Here is an 18,372-nt window from a genome sequence, read left to right as displayed (position 1 = left end):
CACTTACGCGCCACCTGTCTCTAAAGCAATCAAAGGTAATTACATCCAAAAGTTCCAATCTCATTGGCTGGATCGTATGTAACTTCTTATTGATGATTGGCCAGTTTACATGCCTGTCAGTATTTCTTGTCTGAGTGGGCGGTTCTTGTCAGGAGTGAATGAACGTAAAAGGTGACACTGTTTGATGTGCAAAGAGCAGAATAGCGGTTCTAAAGGAATTAATTTTATTGCGCACATGAAAACTTGCTGATTAGTACAAGGTTATAAAAACATTCAGGGCTTTTCCTGAAACATCCGGGGCTTAACCGCACCTGCCCATAGATAACACAAATTCTCTCACCCACGGCCACTTGCACTGGCATGAAAAATGCATTTAGAGTTTTAACTCTCACAAAAATTTGATAATATGTTGCGCACAGTGGTAGAGCTGTGCTTTGTGCACTCACAAAAATAGAGCCCATTATCTAAAAAAACTCAAAAATCTCCAAAACTGATAAATGGTCTCAATTATGTCAAATAAACAAAACTAATTAGTAATTAAATAGTGCTCATTTCACTAAAACATTTATCTAAACAAAATGTTAATTAAACTAAATGCGAGTCTTAGCTGTGTCATTCAAAAAAGGCTGTGTCACTCGATGAATTAGTAGATACCATAAACAGTCTGGTAAATGACAACTAGGATCGTGTCCAGACCAATTCGGGAATTTATTTCTCTAATTACTACCCATGCAAGGGAGGTCAACAGTGTCATTGTGTGTGACACTTGAGGATTTTGAGTGCGTGAGGATATATTCGGCACTTGTAAAACATGATCTGTACAAAAGAGTGCCAAAACATTTTCACAATGTGCCCATATTACAACACACAAGCTTTATAGCTGAAAGGAGGCTTTGGATAACAATTAAGAAATGTACAGCTATTACAATGACAATCAAATGTTTCTAAAAGGTCTGTGTATTACATTGTTTATATAATGAACTTTACCTCTACTCCATAGTCTAATACTATGGAAAAGTCTCACTTATTTTCTGCTGCTTAAACTGTAAGACTCTGCTGCTTCACTGCTAAGATTTTAAAATACAACGGACAAAACAACAATCAACTGCAAGTGGTTGCTGCAGCTCTTTATTATTAGTAATAGTAGAGATTTCGAACTTCAAGATGGTTACAATGAGGAATTTTAATCAAACGTAAGCAGGGTTTTTCCACAATAAATTCTTTGATCTGGTGAAACCCCTACGCAGCAAATAATCGAGAGACATGCAGAGTCAAAGGGGAAGACACACAAATGCCCTTTTAAATGGCAAAATATTCTCTGCCCACTCACAATGTCCATCTCGCAAACCTGCATTCATAATTTGTGTGTATTTTCTCCCTAAGGAGAAGAAAGGTGTTCATTTGAACTGCGAGTGTATGCAGTGGCATGTGCATGCTGGCAATGAATAGGCATTTACGATGTACTTGGCATTTCTCACTAATGCCCTCTTCATAGAGGGATGATCTGGGATCCACAGGAGACAAAACTCTCCAGCACCTGCAGGCCATTGACCAGAAAAAAGACCAGAACTAGACAGACCCATCCCCTTCCCAGACCTACATAATTTGAGGGCTACTTGACACTTATGGCATAACCATGTGTCTTCTATCTTTATCTGTCTTAATAAATAGCCAAAATAGCAGAGGGATATATAGTCATGCAGTTAAGACTGGGGTATGACGAAACATGAAACATCACACGCACACTGATTTACATAATGCAAACATAAGCACTCAAATTTCTAAGTGAACTAAGTTTATTCCCTCAAGTGTTTGGCAGTCAGTGAGGTGTGAGCTGGGATAGCAGAGAGCAGCTGAGGCAGCATAACAGAACATTGTGTGACGCAGCGCAAGACAGAAACAGAATCAATGTTACAGAAGAGACTCTTTTATGTGCTCAGTGCTCTCTGAGTTGAACTCCATCCAAAGTATTTTTTTCCTGTGTTGGTGTATTTCTTATTGAAACAGGAAGTTGGGGCAGGATATATTGAAGGGCTCATCCACTGTGGGCTCATCCCTAAATAGCCAATATACTTAAGCTAACATCTGTGAAACATGATTTGCTACATGCCATAGTCAGAGTTATGTAGGACTAGGGGAGGGGACGTTATTATTTTAGACAGCATTTGATTGGATAAAAAATTGGATGCGCCCATAAGTTTAAAATGAGTCATTATTATTTTTGGTATATTTTCGCATAAGAGACCAACTGTAATTTTATATATCTGTCAAAGCTAACAGATATGGACTAAAAATCACAAAACTCCTTGTGACGAGGAGGAGGGCGTGGCCGGGCCGTGAGGACGGACGCCCGGTGCAAAATTGTCCTATTCAGCCAGAAGGGGGATAAATACGATGAATTTGAGAGAGAGTGAGACACACGCAGCCGCTGTGTGTTTGTCTGTGTGTTTATGTTTGCTTAAGTTCAGTTATATCATTATGTCTGCCGGTTCCCGCCTCCTCCTTGCCTGTCCTGTGAACCCCGTTACACTCCCATTTTTATTTTGTGGGGTTTTAAAAGCAGATCTGGATGGAGAATCAAATAGTACATTTTGCAGTTTAGGCTTAATCAATTTTAATAATGTCTTTATAATGTTTAATTGCTATAATTACCATTTATCAATAATATGATTTATTTTATTACTTATTCTTGCAATTATCTAATCAGTCAATCGTGTGGCAGCATTAAAATCATGCAGATACGGGTCAGGAGCTTCAGTTAATATTCACATCAACCATCAGATTGGGGAAAAAATTTGATTTCTGTGATTTCAACCGTGGCATGATTGTTGGTGCCTTACGGTCACCTGTAACTGCCGATCTCCTGGGATATTCACACAGAACAGTCTCTACAATTTACTCAGAATGATGCCAAAAAGAAAAAATATCCAGTGAGCGACAGTTCTGCTGACAGAAATGCCTTGTTGATGAGAGAGGTCAATGGAGAATGGTCAGACTGGTTCGAGCTGACAGAAAGTCTATGTTAACTCAGATAACCACTTTGTACAATTGTAGTGAGCAGAATATTATCTCAGAATGCACAACATGTTGAAGATGGGCTACAACAGCAGAAGACCACGCTGGGCACTATATTAGGACACCATTTTACTAATAAAGTGCTTTCTATTACAAAAGGATGGACACTGAAGAATACATAAACACATGCCCTGGGCTTTAACCTACACATTAACTGTATTATAATTTTTTTGCATTAGCTATGCTTTTGATTGAATGACTTTTGATAGCATATGCATGAATTACTGCTTGCGTTTGTTAACAATCACAATCTTTACAGGTTTCACAACAGTGCTGGATGAATTAATTGTGAATTTTAATCAGGTACTGATTACATGATTAAAAAGCAATCAGTAACAATCTCATAGATTACTTTTTTGGGGGTAATCTAATCCGATTACTTTTGGATTACTTTACGTCTAATTCTATTTTATTTTATGTCACATGCATTTGAGTAGGATACAAATTTTAACATAAAAGTACAGAGGAAGAAAATATATTCCATTCTTTATTACCAACAAAAAAAGCCCCTTATGACATTTTTAAAAGTGCATTAAACATTACATGAATGAAATAAACATTAAATCTAACAGCAATGACAGTGCATGGCCAAAGTTTATAATTGAAAACACTGAGACATCATGTTCATTATAAGTGTATAAAACAACAGCAGCCTTACGAACATTAATGAATATTAAATCAAAATAAAACGATGGTAAAATTAATGAAAATGAATTACCATAAAATCAATAGCAATGATGTTGCCTAGGTCAAAACTTTCGTAAAACTTTCTAAAAACATTAAAACACTTCTAACCCTTACTGTGTACTGAAAGTCCATCGCCGATTCCAAAGTTGAGGTGCAAGATATTATCTTTTGAACTGCAAAATCATTTTAAAAGAGCAGAATATTTTATATTCTGTTTGAGTTCCACCAAGTCACACAAGAAACATTTGTGCCAAGTTTTAAGTCAGGTTTCATGCAGTGGACTCCACTGCATCAGCAGCAACAGTAGAGTGATGTGCTTTGTTCCATATTGCTGCACATTTTGCAGTTTAACTATTGCGTACCCTGTGGGCAGAACCCTTAGAGATGGCATCCACTAGATCCTTTGAAGCAATTAAGTTCAGTGTGTGAGCTGCATAGCAATGGTGAGGTAGTACGAGATATATATATATATATATATATATATATATATATATATATATATATATATATATATATATATATATATTAGGGCTGTCAATCGATTAAATGTTTAATATAGTTAATCATTGATAAGACAATACAAAAAGCGGCTTTAGAATACAATGTATTTTTTACTACCATATTATTGACATTTCACAAGTGAATTTGTCAATCAGTTGGAGATTTATTATGAGGGCTTGTTTAAGAGCCCGTCAATTTACACCTGCGTCAGACATGCTTGTGTAGCGTCTCGGGTGCGTTGTGTCATAAACATAAAATGTTTAGTTCACTCTTTTAAGTTAAATATAGTTTATTACTCAATCTTTAAATCCTTAGTTCGCATTTGCGCTCCTTCAAGTGTTTTGAACGCAAGAACGTAACACATGTCTGTGTTGTGGGTTGTTTTCTTCCCTGTATACAGCTGAAATTTCACTTACTGCCCTCTGGAGTAAACAGGTGATATTACTTGCATTTCTCAGGAATCTTCCTTATTATGGTGCGATTAATTGCTTTAATTTTTTTAAAGCGTTATTTTTGGTCAAATTAATCGCACTGAATTAACGCGTTAAATCGACAGCCCTAATATATATATATATATATATATATATATATATATATATATATATATATATATATATATATACGATATATATACTGTATATAAACATATCTACTTCATTTGTTGTGCATAAAACAATAAAAACATGAACAAACAGTAATGAACTGTTTTGAAATCAACAGAAATGACATTGTAGGTTAAAACTGACAGCTCAAATCTCTGACACACTTACTTTTAACCCTTACAACTTAGTAACAGTCTATCATCTATTCCTTAACTGAGGTGCATATCTTACTGTTGTAACGCAAAAGGAGAACATGCTCAAAATGATCATCTGTGAGACTATTGTGCTTCTGTGTAAGAATATAATGATATAATATGAAATTGATCAATAAATTATTAATAATTTACTGCCATTGCCTTGTTAATTTGTAATCATGTAATCAATAAAAAAGCAACTGTAGTAAGATTATGAGTGTTTTAAAATGCAATTTAATCCATTACAGGTACCTGTTTTGTAATCTGATTATGTAATCCAGGTTACATGTATTCCGTCACTACCCAGCACTGTTCATCCACCTACTCATCATATGTCAGTATACTGTAAAAAGTGCTGGAAGTTGTTGAGTCAAGGGTTATTTATAAATAATCTGACCTGTAAAATGACTATTTCTGAGCTAGTACTACATTTGATCCTAAATGTAAAATGTGCATAAAAGTGCATACTTGTTGAGGAAAGATTATTTGTGTGGAAATGTCACACATGGGCAGTTAGTGAATGAGACCAATATGCTGTTCACAGTCCATGTGTGACACAGAGCAAAGTGTACTGAGAAAAATAATGCTTTGATGCTCTAGTGATGCACCATAAATGGGATTACAGAAGGAAGCCTGACTCTCTTTACTCTCGCAGAGGATTATCATTCCATTTAACGAGCAAAAGTGCGATTAAAAAGAGATTAGCAATCATTTGAAAAGCTAGAGGAAGATCGGGGTTGATAAAATCCACATATACATAATGTCTCGTGTCAACGCAGATTCTGTGGTATGTTTTCATTATGCTAGGATCAAAGGCTGAATTTGTGTGAATTAAAAGAGATTACCAATCACCTAAAGAGTGAGGTGAAAGTAACAGATTGGGACAACTAATTGGGACATGACCCACAATGCCCCTCAAAGCCAGTGTGTTTCAGTTATGTTCATGGCATAGGCTAAACTTGATTTTAGGATCTAAGGACAAATTTTGATTTAAGAAACTAGAAGCAAAACCAAGAGATTTTCATAAAATGCAACTTGAAAACAATTCAGAATCAGAAGGGAAAGCTGGCGCTAGCAAACTAAAGTTCTGATAGTTAATATGTAATATCTAATAAAAATGGAAATAACATTTTCTGTTAAATGATTAGGCTTTGCCTGACTTGTTTTACAGGATCAAACAAAGAGCTGAGGCCCTGAGCCAGAACGTTTATACAGAAACACACAACTATACACAAGTTGGCTACCTCTGTAAATGTGTTTAATGTATTAACAGATTAAATAATAACAGGTTTTATTTTAAGCACTAAAGATGCACATGGACATCTGTTTCTTTGTTTATTCATATTTGTGCTGTTATCAGTCAATTCTAGTGGGTCAAAAACAAGTAATCCTTCAGTCCAAATGGTACACTTATATATAGTATATTGTCATAGCTACGGGTTCATTGTTCCATGTGATTGTCCCAGTAATGACTCTCTCATTTGTATGTAATGCCTACTATGTCCTTAAGGATAAGGTTATAAACAATAGACATTCAATGTATGCAGAGAGTTCAGAGTATGTGGTGAAATAATTATTTTTCCATCATTCTTCTTCTTCTAAGCTTTGTCTCGGGCTTCTTAATCCGATTAGTTTTTGTATTCATAGTGACTAAATAAGGCTCACAAACAACAAAGCAGTATTACAAAATTTCATTCACATGACTCTTGTTACTAGATCACACCACCTTCTCTTTTTTGTTTTCCAGGCACAAATAATGAACAATTGGTTCAAAGCCTGTATCCTCTTGAAAGTTGAAAATCTGACCTATTACACTACAATAGTCCTACCTTCAGTCCTGGTACATTTCCCTTAGTAACTTTCTAGATGAGAACTCTTATGAGGAACTGGACACCCGAGGAGACTTTTCCATTTTTTGCATTCGCACTCAGAAAAGTAACCCCCGTAGTGGCGTCATTTAGTATCGACCATTTTTCTCGTGAGGTTGTTTGAAGATACAACTCAACAACACTTTCAGAGGACACCAGGATCATAGCTACACTTTTGTAAGGGCTGTTTTATACAAGCTTTGGCTGCAATCAAAAATGTAGGCAACTGCTTTGCTGCCTAATCATTTTAATCAGGTTTAAACAATAGCGTTTTTGGATGAATGGAACTCTTAAGGAAACTGGTTTCTGAACAGTTTAAAAAGCACCTTATTTCATACTGCCTCATTATACAGCCTCCAAAGGCAGCATATTCCAGTTTTCGGACACAGCCAGGTTACAGTTTAAGACTGGGCGCATGAGCCGAGCCATGCGCCCAGTGATAAGAATGTTCATGTAAACATAACAATTTCATTTATAATGGATTTAATTTACCCAACCTTGATAAACAGCTGAAAATTTACATCTATCATCCCAGGAAAAATTTGATATAGTAATCCATAAATCACTTTATTTTCAGTATACTCACACAGTACAAACAGTTAATCTGCGATAAAAACTTAAAGCGTTTTCCAATGAAGTCAGGCAGCAGCTCTGCTCGGCCCTCAAACACACACACACACACACACACACACACACACACACACACACACACACACACACACACATAGTTGTGTTTCCATGTTTTATGGGGACTTTCCATAGACATAATGTTTTTTATACTGTACAAACTTTATATTCTATCCCCTAAACCTAACCCTACCCCTAAACCTAACCCTCACAGAAAACTTTCTGCATTTTTACATTTTCAAAAAACATAATTTAGTATGATTTATAAGCTGTTTTCCTCATGGGGACCGACAAAATGTCCCCACAAGGTCAAACATTTCGGGTTTTACTATCCTTATGGGGACATTTGGTCCCCACAAAGTGATAAATACACGCACACACACACACACACACACACACACACACACATATGTGAAACGGGTTTTCCTTTGGATACTTTGTTGTTTTTATGTTAGTTTTTTAAGGGAATTGAAAAATAAGCGCAATCCTCTGAGTAGAAGGCTAGCAGCTATAAATGTATTTTTTTTTTTTTACAAATGGCGGCTGCCGTGTCCTCACATTTCTCATTGCTTTGTGCGTCATAGGTTTTTGACCAATCATAGGCTGCAGCACCTACCACAATAGTTCCTCAAGTGCAAAAGCGATGTAAAGTACTAGTCCCATGGAAAAGTACCTAAAATGGACTTTAGTACTTGCAGTGGAAAAAGGCCTATTAAGCACTATTTCAGCACTTCCATTTAAATTAGATGTCTTTATCCTGCAGTATACACATGATATTTCTCTTAAAATTATATGATAGCTGAACAAACAAGTCTGACAAACATATAATACTGACAAATGTGCCAGTCTGCCAGACCATGGTAGTCTTTTGCATCCTCCACAACCTAGTACTCCAGCTGGTCTGTAAGAGAGAATTGTGCTGTGCAAATTGCATTCAGCACTAAATTTTTGGGTGTATTTGCGCTGTTGCCTGATTTGTTTAATTGCATTACTGAATCTATACATCCCTATCAGCGGACACAATTTAATCTTAGTGAATTCCCCCCAAATATCTTTCTAAAAGGGCCTAAGGAGCTCTGCTGAGAGTACTGCTGAGATCATGTGTACTTACTCATCTTGCAATGTATGAACTCACAGCTAAATTACTGAAAAGTGAATTTTGATATTTGATTTTGTTTGCAACTCAGTCACAGATTTCAGCATTTGGTTCACTCACAGGTCTGTTGTCTTTGGCCCTTGCGGGAGGTCTTGCTAGACTCACACCACACAGTCACGCAATCTTCCAGTAGTTTCAGACTCCTGTCCTTCCTCCAACGTTGAGATCGAACCTTCACCATCTTTGAGCCCTGCAGCATCAGGCATACATCTTCATCATCCAACACACCTATGAGACACACAGACACAATTAAAAATAAGATCACCTTCTATGTTTTCTATTCTTACAATGGAGCTCTGGACGCTCTGTCCAACACACCTGCTACACGCTGTAAATCCTAAAAGTCAAGTCTACAAGTTTTACTCCTGCATTGCACACACACTGTAATGATTCAATCATAATGTGCCATCTCAAGGTTAATCTTATATTCACAAGGCCATTTGTCAGCAACTAACACTTCCCAGCACTGAGTCATACACCGTTTTGAAATTTCATCCAAAACATGGACTGAAATTAATACATCACTCAAGCATTCTCCAAAACAAATATATGTGCACACAGTCACACATACTCAAGCTGTGAGAGCACTGGGAGGTCAGTGTATCTAGACTCACAGACATTTTATTTCATCCAACAGTGATGCAAGAGGCCAATCACTCAGTGTCAACGTCAGCAGTAATGACTACAATTAAAACATGAAACAAACCCTGTAATGTAATTATGTATAACAATGGTATGAAAAAAAAAGAAAATTGGGGGAAAATAATTTGGGCAGGCCAGTAAGAGAGAGGTTTGTTGCTGTTTTGTTTCATCCTTAATGAACAATGATGTGTTTGTTTCACAGATTAAATGGCTTTCCCTCTTTCACAGTCTTGTGAAAACTTTGAAAATAGATTGTTTACTAAGAAGGCACACTGGGCTCTTCATAGACTTTCAATGCTAAGTTAAATCTTACTGTGCTGTGCTGTGCATGCCTGAAAAAACAGACGGATTTTCCCCGCCAGAGCTTTCGTGATTCAAAAGCACCTGAACAAAGAGAGACATCCCTCTCACAGCACAATATCTGTTCCTACATTCTTTCACAGCATGGAGATTTGCTCTACTTGATACTACTTTAAAGGAATAGTTTACAAAAAAAATTATAAAACATTCTGTCATTATTTACTCACCCTCATGTCTTTGTTTCTTCTGTGGAACACAAACTGAGATAAAATGTGGCTGCCTGAGTAGGTCCCCCTCGTGCCGTCAAAACAGCACCAACCTGCATCTCAGAATGGCATTCTGAGATCCTTTTCTTCTCACCACAATTGTACAGAGTGTTTATCTGAGTTAACGTAGCCTTTCTGTCACCTCGAACAAGTCTGGCCATTCTCTGTTTACCTCTCTCATCAACAAGGCATTTCTGTCCACAGAACTGCTGCTCACTGGATGTTTTTAGTTTTTGGCACCATTCTGAGTAAATACTAGAGACTGTTGTGTGTGAAAATCCCAGGAAATCAGCAGATACAGAAATACTCAAACCAGCCCACCTGGCACCAACAATCATGCCACGGTCCAAATCACTGAGATCATTTTTTTCCCCATTCTAATGGTTGATGTGAACATTAAGTGGAGCTCCTGACCCGTATCGACATGATTTTATGCATTGCACTGCTGCCACACGATTGGCTGATTAGATAATCACATGGATGATTGTTGATGCAAGACGGGCTGGTTTGAGTATTTCTATATCTGCTGATCTCCTGGGATTTTCACACACAACAGTCTCTAGAAGTTAATCAGATTGTGCCAAAAACAAAAAACCAACCAGGGTTTCGCCCAGTCAACCTACGAATCCTTCATGGGCAGCCTGACCACAGTCTTTGATCACCCCTAGAGTGGCAAGAGCCCAGGCGAACAGCTGATAGCCCTGCGTCAAGGTAATCGCACGGCAGCGGACTATGCGCTTTCCTTCCGCACTCTCGCTACGCAGACCGGCTAGCCGGAAAGCCCCCTCAAGCTCCACTTTCGACAAGGGCTGAGTGCCGAGCTTCAGTCTGAACTGGCCTGCCGCGACGAAGGTATGTCTCTTGATCAGTTCATCACTCTCGTCATACGCCTTGACAACCTCATCCGCTCCAGGCGGTCAACCCGGTGGTTCGCGCCGGCAACTCCGACTCGCTCATTCCACGAGGAACCCGAACCTATGCAGGTCGGTCGGACCCATCTCTCTCACGAAGAGAAGGAACGCCGCCTCTCGCACAACCTCTGCCTCTACTGCGGTCAAGCAGGGCATCTACGCGCCAACTGCCCGCGATGCCCCCCACAGTCCGAAAGTCCATCCAGAGAGACCGGCCCTCTGCCCTCGAGGTTGACCCCGGCGCCGACCAGGTCCTCGCTTCAGGAGCCGCTCATAGGAGGGGGGTTCTGTCACAAACGCTTTCGAGAGCACCTCCGCGGTCGGCCACCGGAGATCCGACTCACCTGAGTTCTAATTACCCACATACCGGGCTTTATCAATCCACAGCTGATCCCCATTTCATCTCCCTCTATTTAAGTTACGCGCAGTCACACACTCAGTGCGAAGTCTTGTTTTTTTCCGGCAACACTACTGAGCGTTCTACTACCATTCCTGTTTGCTTATCTGCCTACCGAGCTTGCTTTCCCTGTTGTCTACGATTGATTACTGCCTGCCTACCTGAACCTTGCCTGTCTCTTCGTGATTGCCCTTGCTGCCTGCCCTGACATCCTGCTTCCCTCACAACGCTCCTGCTCTGCCTACGTTTGCCCTGATTCCCCATTGCCTGACCATTGCCTGCATATATCTGTGAGTTTCAATAAAACACTGCTTATGGATCCCAGCCTACCTGAGTCTTTGTTACACCAGCAGAGCACGACATTCATATGCTAATGTACTGAGACGATCAAGGGAAATGTACACGCCCCCGACTGCGACATTTTATGTAAACACAACACAACTCAACTTTTCTGTGTGTTTGTAATGATACACAGGCGACTGTGAGGTTTGATTTAAACACATTTCATTCATTTTTCTGTGTGTTTGCAACGATACACAGACCAGAAAGCTCCAGGATAGGAAGGAAGAGTTAACATTTTCCTCAGAAGAAGAGCGGGACTCTGATGAATGGATGTATTTTGAAGAGAGAATTGATCCAGCCGAGGATACAATTTCAGACGAGTAAGTCATTGAGTTTGCATTAGTTGACATGCAATTTTATATAAACATGTACATATTTTACTAGTGAGACTGTTTCCAGACTTGCCAGCCAGGATTCAGAGTAATGACATTTGAAATATGACTCCTAATAAGTTTTAGTTACATTTAAATGCTGTTTTGGCTGAAGCAGGTATTTAAATTGTATGCTGTATAATATAAATATGATATGTAATATGATATAAAATTATATGAATGTTTAGATTATATTTTAAATAGCATTTATGCTGCCACATTATCATCAACAAAGCTTGTGCTTGCAAATATCTGTTCAGGTGTAAATGAGTAAAATGCACTTTAAATATGCCCATATTAGAAAATCTGCATATTATAATGATTTATGAAGGATCATGTGACACTGAAGACTGCAGTAATGATGCTGAAAATTCAGCTTTGAACACAAATTGCATTTTACAATATATTCAAATAGAAAACTGTTCTTTTAAATTGTAAAAATAGTTCAGAATATCAATGTTGTTTCTGTATTTTGGATCAAATAAACCCAGTCTTGGTGAGCAGAAGAGAATTCTTTTAATGGTAGTGTAGGTTTAAAATTAAGTAAAGTCTTTATGTATAGAAAATATATAGTCAGATTACTTCTTTTAACTTAAAACTTGATTTGGATCATTAAGTCTCCTCATATTCATTCTCTTTCTGTCACATTCCTCATTGATAGGCCCAGGGGAGGGGTCTTTTGTCTCCTCAGGTGTGAATTACAATCCATATTCATGATCATTCAAGCCTCCTCGCATATGACCTTTTTAACACTAAAAGTGTATTACAAAGGATAAATGACTATATTGTTTTGTATGAATGAGTGATCAGGATGGTTTTCACATCATTTTGTAGCAAACATTCTAGGCTACAAGATCCAGTTCTCAAAAGTCTTGTGGACAAATCTTTAGTATCTGTTATATGACCTTATTTCAGTGACTTAAAATTTTATTTTTTTCAAAAACCATGCATAAACGTTATTTTCTCAAAAATACAAACCTGTACATACATGTTACTCACATATTATTGTAGCCCAGTTTGTGCTGAATACAGTATTATCAGACTTAAGCCATTAATATGTTTTTAAGCAACTGAAAAAAAGCACAAATGTCAAGGCATGTCAAAACTTCTGCCAAAAATACCCTCAGACCCCAGAGGGTTAAAGATTGAGTATTAAACTATATTTAACTTGACACAGTGACCTAAACATTTTATGTTTATGACGCAACACACCCGAGACGTCTGACGTAGGTGTAAATTGATGGGCCCTTAAACAAGCCCTCATAATAAATCTCCAACCGATTGACAAATTCACTTGTGAAATGGATTGCTGTGAACTGTATGCCAATGATTGACATATGATCAATAATATGGTAGTAAACAATACATTGTATTCTAAAGCAGCTTTTTGTATGGCCTTATCAATGATTAACTCTTTTGCTACAGGAATGTAAAGCATTTTAATTATCTGAATATTTTTTATATATATATAATTTTTAAATATTTAAAGATAACTATGTATAATTATATATTGATATAAATATGTATAATCATTATATATTAAGTTATTGTTATATGAGGGGCTTTCTCAGCAAATATTTGTATATGCGATTAATCGCGATTAATTAATCGGGACACCATGTAATTAATTCGATTAAAATGTTTTATCGATTGACAGCCCTAATAAAACCCATTATTTCTCATGAATCAAAACCTCTGAGATTTCATTTCATCAGTTTATCACTCCACAGTCCACAGAAATAGAGTAAGAGTGCGTCACCTCCTCTGTGTCATTAACAATGTGTGAATGAACACCCTTAAAGTGAAACCGTGGTGCGGCTCAATGGCGCTTGGAGTTCAATTGAATGACACAAAAATGTCATGGCATTTTACAACTCTCCCGTGAATGTGTGGACGGCCGTTACCAGAAGCCAGTGATTATAGTTTATAAAGTTATAAATATGGATATTTTTCTTACAAAAACACATCGCTTCTCTTCAAGTCAAGTCAATTTTATTTGTATAGCGCCTTTCACAACACACATCGTTTCAAAGCAGCTTTACAGAAAATCAGGCATTAACAGAAGATAAAACCGTAATGTCTATAATGTCGGAGTCATCATTGTGTAATTAGATAAAATACGATTTTGAATTGGGTTTAAAAATAAATAATTAAATAATAATTGTATTTATAACCCCAGTGAGCAAGCCAAAGGCGACTGTGGCAAGGAACACAAAACTCCATAAGATGGAACTTCAGAAGGCCTTTATTAACCCCCTAGAGCTGTATGGATTATTTTTTTGATGGATGGATGGATGCGCTTTTTGAAAAAATCCAAGGTACCATTCACTCCCATTATAAAGCTTGGAAGAGCCAGGATGTTTTTTAATATAACTCCGATTGTGTTTGGCTGAAAAAAGAAAGACATATACACCTAGAATGGCTTGAGGGTGAGTAAATTATGGGATCATTTAAATTTTTGGGTGGACCCTTTAAGCTTTGCTATTTTGCCAAATTTGGCTGGGAACAAGACAATAAAATGCCCAACATATTCTCAAGACAACTCGTAATAATTTGTACGAGATGGCAAAACTGTAAGATATCATACGACTTGGCTTGTTCAAAACACGTTTCAAAATCTGTTGCTTTCTATTTTCCATAGTTCAATTAAGTTATTTTTCTATTCAATTCAGGCAAGGGTTAGGTAAAGGGTTAGCCTAGATTTGATGGTTTGGTTTAATTTGAGGTTTGGGTTAGGGGTTCAACATTCTTTGTTGATTGTAAACATGAAATCAATGAACACTGAAATACTTGTCATTTATATCCAAAGTATCTTACTGTATACACTCAAAAAAATATTTTTACCTATTTTTAAGATGTATCCATTTCAATAACACATTTCCATCTAATTGAATTGCCTAATCTTTAACTAAATAAAATGTATAAATCTTAAAAAATACAAGTTTTGTTAATTACATTTTCTTCAAGACTATTCAATTCAACTAGATGAGCAGTAACTTGCACAGCCACTTCATAAAAGCCATCCAACACCACTTTACAAGTGCAAAGAATCTGAACACCACAGCTAGATTATTTATGGCATATCTGTTGAAGGGGTAGCCATGGCAGAGATGGTCCAGCACCATGGTAGTCATGGAACAAGTTCCGTTAACATGCAATAAAAGCATAAAAAATATAATTCCTCATAGGTAATTATGGTAAATAATACTGCAGAGGTCCAAAACAAATAAAATATAATTAAACTTGATGTGTTATTGATGTCAGCAGGCAACATCAGTTGGTGATATATAGGTGATATAATTCATTGGTGATATATAGCCCACTCGTCAGTCACAGTGCTCTAGTTATGGGAAGAAGCCAGTGAATGCTGACGAGTCCTCAGCTGATCTTAGATTTGATACAGTGACAATGTTCAGTTACTCCATGAGCTAATGCAGAAGAAACCCTTGAGCTAAAACAGGCAGAGGTGCAGGTTTGGGGAGTAACGGAATACATATAACGGGATAACGTATTTAAAATACAAAATATAAGTAACTGTGTTCCACTACAGTTACAATTTAAATAATTGGTCATTAGAATACTGTTACATTCAAAATGTATTTGAATTACTGAAGAGATTACTTCACATTTTAATGTCATTTGTTTCATTTAATATTTAGTCCTTTATTGGAAAACATTTATCCAATAAATGATCAGGGGTGTAAAGTAACGAATTACAAATACTCACGTTACTGTAATTAACTACTTTTTCCAAAGAATTGTACTTTTTTTACGTAGTTTAAAAATGTTAAACTTTTACTTTTGCTTGAGTATATTTTAAGTGCTGTAACTGTACTTTTACTGTCTCACTGTAGTGACAGAGTTTTTCTACCACTACCGAAGAAGTAATCCAAAGTATTTAGAATATATTACTGACCTTGAGTAATCTAACGGAATATGTTACAAATGACATTTTTATTGTCAGCATGTATTCTGTAATCTATAGTGGAATACATTTCAAAAGTAACCCTCCCAACCCTGCAGAGGTGTGATACATTAAATACCATGAAAGAATTTGGGAGGTCAGTAAAAGCTGTAATAAAATACCAGTATTTATAAATAAAAAGATTTGCGTCACTTTCCATGGAAATGAACCACTGTTAAAAAATAACACATATTACAGATTTTCTCAATTACAAAGAAACATTTCATTAAATAATTCAACTTTTTCTCAAAACTATCATTACATAATTGCTATACTGCACTAGTCTACAGGTGTTATATGATGTGTCAGTGATCCAATGATTCAGCGTGATAAATGGGTCTCATGTTAAATGTGTCTAATGAGATTGTTATTTTTGGGAACAATATCTATTTTAAATATGTTTTTTAATCTATCATCCATCTGGCATTTGGTATTTTGGTTTTCAGAACTAGGCTGATACAAACATGACCTTTGTTTCCATCAAAATCTGATTCATATTCCTTATCAACTTGCCACATCAAATAAATGTCAATTTTAAACTAAACATATGTATAACTTGTTTTAAGCATAGGTGTAGGTGGTGGTGATCTAAGCCAGAGTCATTCTGCAAAAGGGAGATGAGAGGTAAATATGAGTGGGAAAATGATCAAGAGTGGAGTATTGAGTAAAGTAGTAGTTGTGTAACGTGACTATGCGTAGGCTTTGCACTAATGATATTGAAAAATAAAAAAGTCAGAGCTTCCCAGAAACACCAGAAACACATTCAATATACAAGCAGTACATTCAGTGCATTCAATAAATTGTACACTTACTGCACCAATTGCACTATGACATGCACAACTATATGGAGCACAAACACTAAAAAAATTAAGTAAAATGTTGAGAAGACAAATTCCTGGACATATTGGCCAGCATTGGACCGGACAGCTCCCGTGGTGAAGCATTTAGTTCTACTTAATAACATGTGATTTAAGTGCTTTTTTTGGAAACTGGCACGCTCTATGTAAAATAACGAGCAGCGTTACTTAATATGATCATAAAAGTTTAAGTTGCAGCCTATATATATATATATATATATATATATATATATATATATATATATATATATATATATATATATAACATTTGTTGTAAAAATACATATTAATTTATTCCCACTTATCCTATGTAAGGTCGTGAAGGTAATGGAGCCTGTCCCAGGAACATGTTTTTTCTTGATCTAACATTAGAAAAGCTGAAATCTGAGTTTTGACTTTTACAAATGAAGCTATAAATGAATATACTGTTAGCCTAGATGAGATTATTTTTGAATTTTTATTAAATTTTTATGTCAGTCAATTACATTTCTGATTTAAAAAATCCTAGACTGCGTAGAACTCCTTTTTTGGAATTATTTACTTCAGCACCAGACATTAATACACATATATTGACGTAGTTGTCACAAATTCCCTGTTGTCTTTTGTTTTTGTGCTTTTATGTTGAAATTCTTGTTTAGTTCCTGTTTCCTGTTAGTTTTTGTAGTCCTTTGTAGTTTCATTTTTTTATTGGTTTTCCCCTGATTGTTTCCACAGGTGTTCCTTGTTCCCTTGTATATTTAAGCCCTTGTCTCCCCCCCAGTTAGTTTGTCAGTTCTCATATGTGTTGTCATGTTCTGTGCTTAGTTTCCTGTGTTTTTGTTATATTCTGAGTTACCCTGTTTATCTTTTGTTTAATTAAAGCTGCACTTAGATCCCCATTCTTTGCCTGCCTCATCACAGGAGAACTGACCCAAGATGGATCTAGCATCCGGCAGAATTCTCCTCCTCGAGCAAGGGATGCAAAGGTCCAGTTGAGGATCACGTCCGTGAGTTTTTAGAGCTGCCAAACTTATTGCACTACCCGGAAATAGTACACTTTGGTGGTTTTCACGGCTCCGACCCGCTCCCCCAGAGCCTGCTCCTCCCGCGGCTCCGACCCGCTCCCCCAGAGCCTGCTCCTCCCGCGGCTTCGCCCGCTCCCCCAGATCCTGCTCCTCCCGCGGCTCCGCCCCCTGCCCCAGAGACTGCTCCTCCCGCGGCTCCGCCCCCTGCCCCAGAGACTGCTCCGCTGCCCCTGCCCCAGACTGCCTCAGCTGCCCCTGCCCCAGAGACTGCTCCTCCAGCGGCTCCGCCCCCTGCCCCAGAGACTGCTCCTCCAGCGGCTCCGCCCGCTCCCCCAGAGACTGCTCCTCCAGCGGCTCCGCCCGCTCCCCCAGAGACTGCTCCTCCAGCGGCTCCGCCCGCTCCCCCAGAGACTGCTCCTCCAGCGGCTCCGCCCGCTCCCCCAGAGACTGCTCCTCCAGCGACTCCGCCCGCTCCCCCAGAGACTGCTCCTTCCGCGGCTCCGCCCGCTCCCCCAGAGAATGCTCCTCCCGCTCCCCAAATACTTTTCTGCACATAGCTCTGCCCGATCCCCCACAGACTCCTCCTTCAGTGGTTACGTCCGCCTTAC

At 37.8% G+C, this 18,372-nt stretch overlaps 1 protein-coding gene across 1 annotated transcript in view; it reads right to left on the bottom strand.

The window, feature by feature from the left end:
* The window catches only part of plcd3a (phospholipase C, delta 3a), a 41,120-nt gene that overhangs the window by 20,197 nt on the left and 2,551 nt on the right, over positions 1-18,372 (bottom strand). The window contains exon 2 of the mRNA XM_052139230.1: positions 8,771-8,938. Within this exon, the coding sequence (XP_051995190.1) occupies positions 8,771-8,938 (168 nt within the window). The remainder of the gene's footprint in view (positions 1-8,770; positions 8,939-18,372) is intronic.

Source organism: Xyrauchen texanus, chromosome 12 (assembly GCF_025860055.1).
Source record: "Xyrauchen texanus isolate HMW12.3.18 chromosome 12, RBS_HiC_50CHRs, whole genome shotgun sequence".
Lineage (NCBI taxonomy): Eukaryota > Metazoa > Chordata > Actinopteri > Cypriniformes > Catostomidae > Xyrauchen > Xyrauchen texanus.
The sequence above is the reverse complement of the archived record's forward strand: the minus strand, read 5'-3'. Positions and strand labels throughout refer to the sequence as shown.